The sequence below is a fragment of the Propithecus coquereli genome, unplaced genomic scaffold (assembly GCF_000956105.1).
Source record: "Propithecus coquereli isolate 6110/MARCELLA unplaced genomic scaffold, Pcoq_1.0 Scaffold436, whole genome shotgun sequence".
In the NCBI taxonomy this organism is placed as follows: domain Eukaryota; kingdom Metazoa; phylum Chordata; class Mammalia; order Primates; family Indriidae; genus Propithecus; species Propithecus coquereli.
Genome location: NW_012150130.1, coordinates 743,785 through 754,689, shown reverse-complemented (window position 1 = coordinate 754,689; position 10,905 = coordinate 743,785). Strand labels below are relative to the sequence as shown.

Below are 10,905 nucleotides of genomic sequence, written 5' to 3'. Positions count from 1 at the left end.
GGAGAACTATGAAACACTGAGGAAGGAAATACCATTGGACATAAACAGGTGGAAAACCATTCCATGCTCATGGATCAACATTGTTGGAATGTCTGTACTACCCAAAGTGATCTACAGATTCAATGCAATCCCTATTAAAATACCAACATCATTTTCGCAGATCCAAAAAAAATAATTCTACACTTCGTATGGAGCCAGAGAAGACCCTGTATAGCAAGAGCAATCTTAAGCAAAAAAAACAAATTCGGAGGCATCAATTTACTAGACTTCAAGCTGTACTACAAGGCTATAGTAGCTAAAACAGCATGGTACTGGCACAAGAACAGAGACATAGACCAATGGAACAGAACTGAGAACCCATATGTAAAACCATCCTCATATAGCCATCTAATCTTTGACAACGCAGACAAAAAGATAAACTGCGGGAAAGAATCCTTATTGAATAAATGGTGCTGGGGAAATTGGATAGCCACATGTAGAAGACTGAAACAGGATCCACACCTCTTAACCTCTCACAAAAATCAACTCATGATAGATAAAAGACTTAAACCTAAGGCATCGTACTGTAAGAATTCTAGAAGGAAATGTTGGGAAAACTCGGCCCAAGGAAAGAATTTATGAAGAAGACCCCAAAGACAGTCACAGCAACAACAAACATAAATAAATGGGACCTGATCAATTTAAAAAGCTTCTACACAGCCAAGGAAACTATCACCAGAGCAAACAGACAACCCACAGAATAGGAGGAAGTATTCACATGCTACCCATCCAATAAAGGGCTGATAACTAGAATCTATATAGAACTCAGGAAAATCAGCAAGAAAAAATCAAACCACCCCATTAAAAAGTGGGCAAAGGACATGAACAGAACTTTTCAAAAGAAGACAGATCAATGGCCAACAAACATATAAAAAATACTCAACATCTCTAATCAGGGAAATGCAAATTGAAACCACAATGAGACATCACTGAACTTCAGTGAAAATGGCTTTTATCAAAAAGTCCCAAAACAACAAATGTTGGCATGGATGCAGAGAGATAGGAACACTCATACGCTGCTGGTGGGACTGCAAACTATTACAACCTCTATGGAAAGTAATATGGAGCTACCCCAAAGAACTAAAAGTAGAACTACTATTTGATCCAGCAATCCCATTACTGGGCACCTACTCAAAGGAACAAAAGACATTCTATAAAAAAGACATCTGTGCTAGAATGTTTATAGCAGCACAATTCACAGTTGCAAAGATGTGTAAACAACCCAAGGGCCCATTGATACATGAATGGCTTAATAAAATGTGGTATACCATGAAGTACTGCTTGGCCACAAAAAACAATGGTGATCTAGCACATCTTGTATTATCATGGATAGAGCTAGAGCCCATTCTACTAAATGAAGTATCACAAGAATGGAAAAACAAGCACCACATGTACTCATCATCAAATTGGTATTAATTGATCAACACTTATGTGCACATATAGTAGTAACATTCATCGGGTGTTGGGCAGGTAGAAGTGGGGAGGAGGTGTTGGGTATATTCACACCTAATGGGTGTGGTGGACACTGGGAGATGGACTCGCTTGTAGTTCTGACTCAGGTGGGACAAAGTCAACATTTGTACCACCGTGATACTCTGAAATTTTAAAAAAAGTAGTATAAATTGCTACAACCACTTTGAAGAGCTGTTTGGCCTGCTTTGGTAAAGCTAAAAATGGTCATATGCTACAACACAGCAAGTATACTTCTAAATATATACCCAAATGAAATTATCATATTATGTGCATAATGTGAATACAAGAATGTTTACAACAGTATTAGTTAATAAGCAAGCTAAATCCAACAGGAGAATGGATAGTGGCTTTTTTCTATAATTGGTGCAAGGTTTTAAAATATGCAGAACAATACTATATATTTTTATAGATAAATATGAAAATATTGAAATGTGCATTAAATTAAATAGTATTTCTTAGATCTGTTTACTCTTCTTTATTGAAATATTCCATGAAAAGTTAATTCCATATTCACAAGTTTTTTAGGAGTATTATGTATAATATTTTATTAGAGAATCTGTTACTTTTTTGTTTTTTCTCTTATCAAGTTGTGATTTGAGAGGATGTGTTACTTTTAATAAAAGTAAATTGACTTTTAAAAAGTTAAAAAAAAGTTATACACAGTTGACCTAAGAACTGTATCAAATTTTAAAATTTAAATGTTAAACTAAATGAGGAAATGGTTTTATTTAAGAAATAGTTTTATTTAAGAATGGTTTTATTTAAGAAATTTAAGTTTAGAAATGTTAAAGTTCACCATAATCCTTGAATACTCAAAATGAAATAAACTAGTTAATGGATGATGGTCAAGAAAAATATCCACTATAAATATGCAAAAGAAAAGCATAGGTGTTAACAAGTATACAAATAGCGTCTTGGTTCATTTTTATCAGTGGCCTTTTCTGGGCATTTCATTTCTGTTGGGTTTTGAGGGGCTTCAGTAAATAGCATCCCATTTCTTCGGTGGAATTCTGGACCAACTGAAAAATAAAAGTGTCAGAATGCGGAGATTCAGAATAGCCCCTTTGTTACAATAAAGGATGGGATAGAAGAAACAGCTTATTGAGACAGTCAAATTAGTCTTGGAACTCCCTGACTATCAATTCTACCTCCCATCTAAGTCTAGAGTAGACCATCCCATTTCAAGGAAAGTTTGCATGTGCGGAGCAAACTAACTTACCCAGGTCACTGTTTCCTACTCACTGGTCCAGGGAAGAGGGAAGGAAAAAGAGACCAAACTCCCCACCATCCAGGTAAGTCACTCTGCATCCCTGGGCAGAATGTAGGGGTCGAGTAAGAGGCCTCCTGTTTAGTTAGTAAAAGATAATCTTCTCATGCAAGTTCGAGTGAGAGAAGACTAGTTTATGCCTTTCCCCTGGCATTTCATTTTGTCAGATTCGTATTTTGAGTATTTTCTGAAAATTAGTTGAACTAAACTATTAAACTTCAGTAGTTAGCTGTATTTACAGTAGGAAAGAATGTCATAATCTTATATGATTTATCTTTAACTCTTGATTTTTTTAAAAATTATGTCTTTGAAGAGCCTTGTACGATACCATGGTTCTTTGGATTAAAAGAGCAGAGAGTAAGTACTTTAGACATCTTGTGCTGACACTTAGTTTGCCAATTCATAGTTTGACGAACCTAGTCACTTACTTGTTACCTGCTACAAGCAAGAATTATACTGGGTAAGATTTAGCATATGACCATGTCATGGGAAGCCCTCACAGTCTAATGGAGGAGTCAAGTAATTACGGTGTTAGTGATACTACCGCAGACCATGAGCAGAGTGTCTTGGTTACATAAATGCTGGGAGATTAATGAGAACTGGTGATACATTGAAGATGATTTGTTGCTTCCATGTTAAAATACATGCATGAAGATTTTGTAAAGTTTTGAAATAAAAATATTATTACTAATTCCACCATTCTCATGGAAATGACAAACTCTTCATTTCAAATAAATCATTGGTCACAATTTAACTCTTCGAGTTATATTTTTTTAATTGTTTCCTCTAGTTTTATGCCCTCAGGGTATTTTGGAGGGAAATATGTGACGTGACTTTTTTTGTTTTATTAAGCCCTTTACATTAAAGGGTAGAGGGGTTGGGTGCAGTGGCTCATGCCTGTAATCCCAACACTTTGGGAGGCTGAGGCAGGAGAATCTCTTGAGATCAGGAGTTTAAGGTTGCAGTGAGCTATGATGGCGCCACGGCACTCTAGCTGGGGCAGCAGAGTGAGACCCTGCCTGAGGGGGGAAAAATAAGGGTGGGTGGCATACTGCTACCTTGAAAGTAACAGCTAAAGGGGAAATATTCATTAGATGTCTTCAGTGACAGTCAAAGGAAATCATTATTTTTCACTCACTAAAATTTTAATTGTAGAATTACATGAGTAACTATAACCACAGAAGGAAACTGGGGGGTGGTACCCCATGGAGTGGGAAGAATACATCCTTCAGAGCCAGATCAACCTGGGTTCAAATCCTTGCCCTAAATAGCAAATTCCTGAATCTCTCTGTCCATAAACAGTGATACCTGCTTCATTAGGCTCATTTGGAAATTAATGCTTAAAGTTTTTCTAAGCCCACAATGTAAAGAAAATCTTTCAAGAATGGGCCAAATGTATTTTAAGAAATAACTTAGTGCTGGTTAGGAAACTGCCTATAAAATTTGAATAAGAAGGATGCTAAAGTGCTTCTGACACTACAGTTCATAGCTTCCTGTCTGAAAAATGTAGACATCATTAAGGGGTGAAATCTTGTGCATACCACAGTGGGACAGAGGGTAAATAAATGATAGAACACATGGGAGTGAGTATGGTTATGAGGAGTATAAATGAGATAAAATATTTTTGATGTGTTATGGCAAAAGCAGGATATATGCATTTTACGTTAAATCTTTGTTTTAAAAATGTGCAGAAAAACTGAACTCGCCAATTAATCACATTCATTAGAATAATAGAATTGAATGATTGTTTTATTTTCCCTTCCTGTCAGTCCCATGAGTTTGTTTTATAATGAGAAAAATATGTTAAGACAGTTGTGCCTCCTGGAGCCAGAAGTTCCTTCTCTTTAGAGGCAAGATAATAGACTAGGTTTCTTAATGCTCGGTTCCACTGTTAAGACAGCCAGAGAAACAGACCATTAGTTCATGTAACTCCTTAGACATCAGCCTTTATCTATTATGTCTTTCTGTCAGCTGTCATAATTCAGTCTACCATGTTGGGTATGAATAGTAGAAAAATTCAAGTATGTCTTTTTAAAAGCAGTATTTTTCTTTGTGTTGATGTTACAGATTTATTTGAGGTTCCTAGATTATCAAATGGAGCACTCAAATGAATGCAAGAGAAACTTCGTTGCAGTCTATGATGGAAGCAGTTCTATTGAAAATCTGAAGGCCAAGTTCTGCAGCACTGTGGCCAATGATGTAATGCTTAAAACAGGAGTTGGAGTGATACGAATGTGGGCAGATGAAGGTAGTCGGCTTAGCAGGTTTAGAATGCTCTTTACTTCCTTTGTGGAGCGTAAGTAAATAATTCCTATAGTATTGAGATCTTTTACATAATTTTCACTCATTCACAGTATACTTATTGAGCATTGAATTTTAAAAATTCCTTTTTAAAAACATTTCTAAATTTTATTTATTTTTAGAGGTAGGGGTTTCCCTGTTGCCCAGGCTGGCCTCGAACTCCAGGGCTCAAGCAGTCCTCCCACCGCAGCCTCGCAAGTAGCTAAGACTACAGGTGCGCGACACCACACTGAGCAGCTTTTGCTTTTGACAAAAACTGCAAGTCACAGAGGATGTAGAAACAACTAAATCTTGGTCCCTGTTCTTGAAGAATTGACTATCATGGATAAAAAAAAAAATCTATGTTATTGGATAAATTGGATCACTGCCTCATTATAAAGATGTAAACAAGTGATGGGGATTGTAGAAAGTGGAGCCTGATGCTTTCTCTAAAGATTTTCTAACCTATCAGTAGCATTCAGCTTGGTGAATAATTGTGATTCTACCAAAGCATGGTCACCAAAGATTTAGATATGCTATTGATGTTTTCTTTTTTAATTTTTTGTTTTTAAATAACTTTAAGGATACAGAAAGTTATAAAAATAGTGGAGTTCCCATATGCCCTTTACTCAGATTTTCCTAATGTTAACATCTTACAAAACCATACTGAAAATTAACACTGATGCAATATTACTAATTAAATCTATAACCCTTATTCAGATACCTCTAGTTTTGCTGTTCATGTCTCAGGATCCAATTTCCCACTTTGCTTTTGTCAGTTGTCCTAAGTCTTCTCCATCTATGGCAATTAGTCTTTCTGCATCTTCCTTTGACACCTTTTAAAGAACACTGGCCAATTTCATAGAACGTCCATCAGTTTGGGTTTGCGTGACGTTTTCTTAGGGATTCAGTTGAGGCTATGCGTTTCTATCAAGCCTGTGAAATTATGTTGTGCTTCTCTCAGAACATCGTGTCAGTGAAGTGCAGATACATGATGCTAGCTTGTCTTACTGCTGGTGATGATGGCTTGGAGCACTTCGTTAAGGTGCTGCCTGCCAATTTTCTCCACTGAAAAGTTAACTATTTTTTTCCTTTCAAATTAGTAAGTCTCTTTGAGACTATACAAATATCCATTCACTCACTAATTTTAGCTTCCACGATAGCTTCTGCCTGTAACAGTTATTACCATAGTGTTTACCTAATGGCGATTTTCAGTTTCCATCATTCCTCCTACATATATTATTATAATTAGAATTCCGCTCTAAGGAAGAACTATTTTTTTTCCCACTTATTTATTCTTTTCTTTGTTTATATCAGTATGGGCTCATGGATATTTTGGCCATTGGGAGCTCCTTCACTTTACCTCCTATATCCAGTTATAATTTTTTAAATCACTTTCTTATTTTCTGGTACCACTCAATGAACCAGGCTCAACTTGTATTTCCCCTGCGTTAGCTCTAGAGCCAACTGTATTTCAAAGGAGCCCTTTCTTTATCTTACAGTAAGAAACGTGACTCTAATTATCCAAAATATATTTATTTCTTCAATCCTAATATGCACAAAAAGTTTTATAATTGTTAACTCATATCCCTCTGAGAAAATTCTTAACACAGTACTTTATTTGTGTACAATTCTTTTTTTTTTTTTTTGAGACAGCGTCTCACTGTTGCCCGGGCTAGAGTGCCGTGGCGTCAATCTAGCTCGCAGCAACCTCAAACTCCTGGGCTCAAGCGATCCTCCTGCCTCAGCCTCCCAAGTAGCTGAGGGACTACAGGCATGCGCCACCATGCCCGGCTAATTTTTTCTATACATATATATTTTTACTTGTCCAGATAATTTCTTTCTATTTTTAGTAGAGACGGGGTCTCGCTCTTGCTCGGGCTGGTCTCGAACTCCTGACCTGGAGCGATCCACCTGCCTCGGCCTCCCAGAGTGCTAGGATTACAGGCGTGAGCCACCACGCACGCCTAGCCAACTTGTGTATTTTCTTATGTCCCTTTTTTTCTTACATGAAGGGCAGCATTATACTCTTTTGCACTTTGCATTTTTTACTTAAAAGAATATCCAGAAAATCATGCCATATCAGTTCATAGAGATTATCCTTATTTTTTGTAGATGCGTAGTAGAACATTGTATATACCAACTTTATTTGGTCTTCTATTTATGGGCATATGAATTATTCCCAATATTTTGCAACTAGAAATAATGCTGTAGTGAATGATGTTGAGTGATATTGTTGGAGGCATATCCTCAGGATAGATTCCTAGAAGTTCGATTGTTTGCTCCAAAAGTAAGTCATATGTAGTTTAGGTATTGCCAAATACCTTTCCAGAGGGGTTATAGCTTTTTTAAAAATTGTGGTAAAATATAGGCAACGTAACATTTACCCTCAGCCATTTTTTAAGTATACGAATCAGTGGCATTAAGTACACTCACATTGCTGTACAACTCTTACCACCATCCTTTGCCAGAGCATTTTTGTCATCCCAAAGTGAAACTCTGAACCCTTTAAGCAATAATTCCCAATTTCTTTCACCTCCCACTCCTGGCTGCCTCTATTCTACTTAGTCTCTGCGAATTTCTCCATTCCGGGTAACTCTCGAAGTGGAATCGCAATGTTTGCCCTTCTGTGTCTGGCTTATTTTGCTCAGCATAGCATTTTCAGGTTCTGTCCATATTGTAATATGTGTCAGAATTTCCTCCTTTTTTAAGGCTGATTAGAATTCCATCATGTGTATATGCCGCATTTTGTGTATACATTCGCATGTTGATGGACACTTGGGTTGTTTTTTACCTTTTGGCTGTTGTGAATAATGTTGCTGTGAACATTGGTGTACAAGTATCTGTTCAAGTTCCTGCTTTCAATTCCTCTGCATATATACCTGGAAGTAGAATTTCTGGGTCACATGGCAAATCTGTTTAAACTTTTGAGGAACCAGCAGTGGCTGCACCATTTTACATTCCCACCAGCAATGCACAGAGGGCTCCAGTTTCTCCACCTCTTTGCCAACACGTGTCATTTTTTGTTGTTTTTTTTTTCAATAATAGCCATCCTAATGTGTATAAAGTGATGTCTCATTGTGATTTTGATTGCCTGGTAATTAGCCCACCTTTCCATGGGCTTCTTGGCCATTAGTGTACGTGCTTTGGAGAAATGTCTGTTCAAGTCCTTTGCCCATTTTTGAATTAGGGGTTTTTTAAGTTGTAGAAGTTCTTTACATACTCTGGATATTAATACTTTATCAGATATATGATTAGCAGATATTTTTCGTATTCTGGGTTGTCTTTTCGCTCCCTTGATAGTATTCTTTGAGATACAAAAGTTTTTGATTTTTATGAAGCCCAATCTATTTTTGCTTTTGTCACCTTTACTTTTGGTATGATATCTAAGATATCATTGTCAAAGCCAGTGTCATGAAGCTTTTCCCATATGCTTTCTTCTAAGAGCTATATAGTTTTAGCTTTTACTTACATTTACACCTTCGATCCATTTGGAGTTAATTGTTATACATGGTGTAAGGTAAGGGCCCACCTTCAGTCTTTTTCATGTGGATATTCAGTTTTCCCCAGGTCATTTGTTGAAAAAACTGTCCTTTCCCCATTGAGTGGTCTCGGCATCCTTGTCAGAAATCAAATGGGCTGGATGTGGTGTTCTGCAGCCAATAGTCCCAGCTACTTGGAGCACTTGAGCCCAGGAGTTCAAGGCTGTAATGTGCTACAGTGGCTCCTATTAATAGCCACTGTACTTCACCCTGGACAACATAGGGAAACCCCATCTCTAAAACGAACAAACAAACAAAATCAGTTGGCCATTTATATGAAGATTTATTTGTGAGCTCTCTATTCCATTGTTCAATACATCTGTCCTTATGCCAATACCAATGGTTTTGATTAACGTAGATTTGCAGTAAGTTTTGAAATCAAAATGTGAGTCCTCTTTTTTCTTCTTTTTCAAGATTGGTTTGGCTATTCAGTATCCCTTGAGAGTCCATGCATTTTAGGATGGGCTTTTCCATTTCTACAAAGAAACACTGTTGAGATTTTGATAGGGTCACTTTAAATCTGTGGTTCACTGTGAGTAATATTGTCATCTTAACTACATTAAAGCCTTTCAATCCATGAACACAGGATGTATTCCTATTTATTTGCCATCTTTAATTTTATTCAGCAATATTTTATAGTTTTCAGTGTACAAGTCTTTTGTCCCTTGGTTAAATTTATTCCTAAGTATTTTACTCTTTTTGATACTATTATAAATGGAATTATTTTCTTACTTTCCTTTTCCGATTGTTCATCATTAGTATATGGAGATGCAACTGATTTTTGTGGGTTGGTTTTGCATCCTCTACAACTCTGCTGAATTAGTTTATTTATTTATTTTTTATTTTTTGAGACAGAGTCTCACTCTATCGCCCTGAGTAGAATACAATGGCATATCTTAGCTCACTGCAACCTCAAACTCCTGGGTTCAAGGGATCCTCTTGCCTCAGCCTCACAAGAAGCTGGGACTACAGGCAGCACCGCAACACCTTGCTAATTTTTCTATTTTTAGTAGACTGGGTCTCGCTCTTGCTCAGGCTGGTCTCGAACTCCTGAGCTCAAGCAATCCTCCCACCTTGGCTTCCTGCTAGGATTACAGGTGTGAGCCACTGTGTCCAGCCTGAATTAGTTTATTAACTATAACAGGTGTGTCTATATAGTCCTTAAGGTTTACTACATATAAGATCATGTCATCTGTGAACAGAGAAAATTTTGTATTTTCCTTTCCAGTTTGGATACCTCTTACTTACTTTCCTAGTTGTTCTAGCTAGATCTTCCAGTACTATGTTGAATAGAAGTGAAACTGGGCATCCTTGTCTTGATCCTGATCTTAGTGGAAAAGCTGTCAGTCCATTACCATTGAGTATATTATTAATAGCTTTCGGTTTTTCATAAATGGCCTTTATCACATTAAGGAAGCTTTCATCTATTCCTAGTTTATTGAGTGTTTTTGTCAAGAAAGGGTGTTCAATTTTGTCAAATGTTTTTCCTTTTCAGTTGACATGATCATATTTTCTTTCCCTTGATTCTGTTAATGTGTGATATATTAAATTGATTTTCATATGTTGAACCATCGTTGCATTCTGGGAATAAATCCCACTTGGTCATGATGTATAATCCCTTTTATATGTTTCTGAATTCTGTAGTAGTATTTTATGAAGGATTTTTATGTCAACATTCATAATGGATTTTGGTCTGTAGTCTTCCTTTCTTGTATCTTTTTCTAGCTTTGGTATCAGGGTAATGCTGTCCTCATAGAATGAACATGAAGTGTATGTTCTTCAACTTTTTGGAAGAGTTTGAGAATTGGTGTTAATATTTTTTTAAGTGTTTATTTGAATTCACCAGTAAAGCTATTCTTTGTGGAGAGGTTTTTGATGACGTCTTTAATTTCCTTGCTAGTTATAGATCTATTCAGATTTTCTGTTTCTTCCTAATACAGTTCTGGTAGATTGTGTGTTTCTAGGAATTTGGCCATTTCACCTACATTATCAGTTTGTTGGCATACACTTGTTCTTAGTATTCTCTTACGATCCTTTATATATGTGTAAGATCTGTAGTAATGTCTCCACTTGCATTTCTGATTTTATAATAGTTTGAGTTTTTCTTTTTTTCCTTAGTCTTTCTCATTCTAACTAAAGGATCGTCAGTTTTGTTATTCTTTTCAAAGAAGCAGCACTTGGGTTTTTTATTTTCTCTATTTTATCTGTCTCTACTCTGATCTTTATTATTTAGTTACTGCTGTTAGCTTTGGGTTTAGTTTGCTCTTCTTTTTCTAGTTCCTTAAGGTATAAAGTTAAGTTATC

The 10,905-nt window shown here is 36.5% G+C and overlaps 1 protein-coding gene across 2 annotated transcripts in view; it reads left to right on the top strand.

Moving 5' to 3' along the window:
- NETO2 (neuropilin (NRP) and tolloid (TLL)-like 2) overlaps positions 1-10,905 on the top strand; it is a 68,675-nt gene that overhangs the window by 33,932 nt on the left and 23,838 nt on the right. For both annotated transcript variants that reach the window (XM_012653968.1, XM_012653969.1), the window contains exon 7: positions 4,847-5,075. In XM_012653968.1, coding sequence (XP_012509422.1) covers positions 4,847-5,075 — 229 coding nt within the window. The remainder of the gene's footprint in view (positions 1-4,846; positions 5,076-10,905) is intronic.